At 37.2% G+C, this 985-nt stretch overlaps 1 protein-coding gene across 1 annotated transcript; it reads right to left on the reverse strand.

Moving 5' to 3' along the window:
* Positions 1–207: 207 nt before the first annotated feature.
* Positions 208–979, reverse strand: LOC118732723 (putative uncharacterized protein DDB_G0290521). Its single transcript, XM_036461839.1, has 2 exons — positions 763–979; positions 208–678 (listed from the first exon to the last, which is right to left on the reverse strand). Exons 1-2 carry the CDS (start codon positions 763–765, stop codon positions 241–243), a joined length of 441 nt encoding a protein of 146 aa, XP_036317732.1. The 5' UTR covers positions 766–979; the 3' UTR covers positions 208–240.
* Between the last annotated feature and the right edge of the window lie 6 nt (positions 980–985).

Consider the following 985-nt stretch of genomic DNA (forward strand, 5'->3'; position numbering starts at 1 on the left):
GAATTTAATGGTTTAAAAAACTGCATACCAAAAACTTGTCTAAATATATTACTAAAACAGTTTTTATGAATTCGAAACTTTGAAATGTGGAATTTTACATATGCTCTTTGTTATACGCTAGAATTTTGTAAAATGTTAATAAACATTAAATAAACAAAAGCCAAAATTTATCAAAATGCCGCACACCCATTTTTTTTTTGTTCATGAGTGTTTAAACATACATATGTATACTACTTAAAGTTACATTTTTTCCAAAACGCTTTTCATTAAACTAATGAATTCTTTTGTAGCACTACTTTGCTCTTTAATAGCATTAACGCATTCTGCTGTTAAAACTTTTCCGTCGTCTATGACCACTTTTAACAGCTCGTTTTGCTCTTTAGCTAATTGCCCCACCTCACCCATATAATTTCTTTTCCTTTTAGAGGATGTGGAAGCTGCAGTCGAAGATATGTTCGAAGTGTCAAGTGGCGAAGAACTGGACAACTCCACCGGCGACGAAAGCGGTGACGAAGTTTGAGGCGATGGTGACGGTGAAGGTACAGCGGTTGGTGACGGTGGATGGGCTGCGGTTGATGACGGTGGATGTGCTGCGGTTGATGACGGTGCAGCAGCAGCGTATGGATACGACTGAGGCACTGGGGATGGCACCGACTGCGGTCCTGATGTCAATATATCCTAAAATTAAGAAGTTTTATGTATTTTTAAAGTTTTACAAAAATATATGTACATATATATTTATGTGTGAAACTGAAATTTTACCATTGAAAAAGATTCTAAAATCTCAGCGTTGTTTGCTGAGTTGAAACCGATGATTTGGTGGACTGCGTCAAAATGTTTCCACAGCGAAGGACTCCCACCAGATGGTACATTTGCAATTAGTGTTCAGAATGGTTAAATGGAAAATGACTTACCTATATCTTTGGGTCATGTTTCTGATTTTTATGTGGACCTCCTTTGCACTAAACTTTGACGCCATCTGTGT

The sequence above is a fragment of the Rhagoletis pomonella genome, unplaced genomic scaffold, assembly GCF_013731165.1.
Source record: "Rhagoletis pomonella isolate Grant_MI unplaced genomic scaffold, Rhpom_1.0 Rhpom_scaffold_25998, whole genome shotgun sequence".
NCBI classification, from domain to species: Eukaryota; Metazoa; Arthropoda; class Insecta; order Diptera; family Tephritidae; genus Rhagoletis; species Rhagoletis pomonella.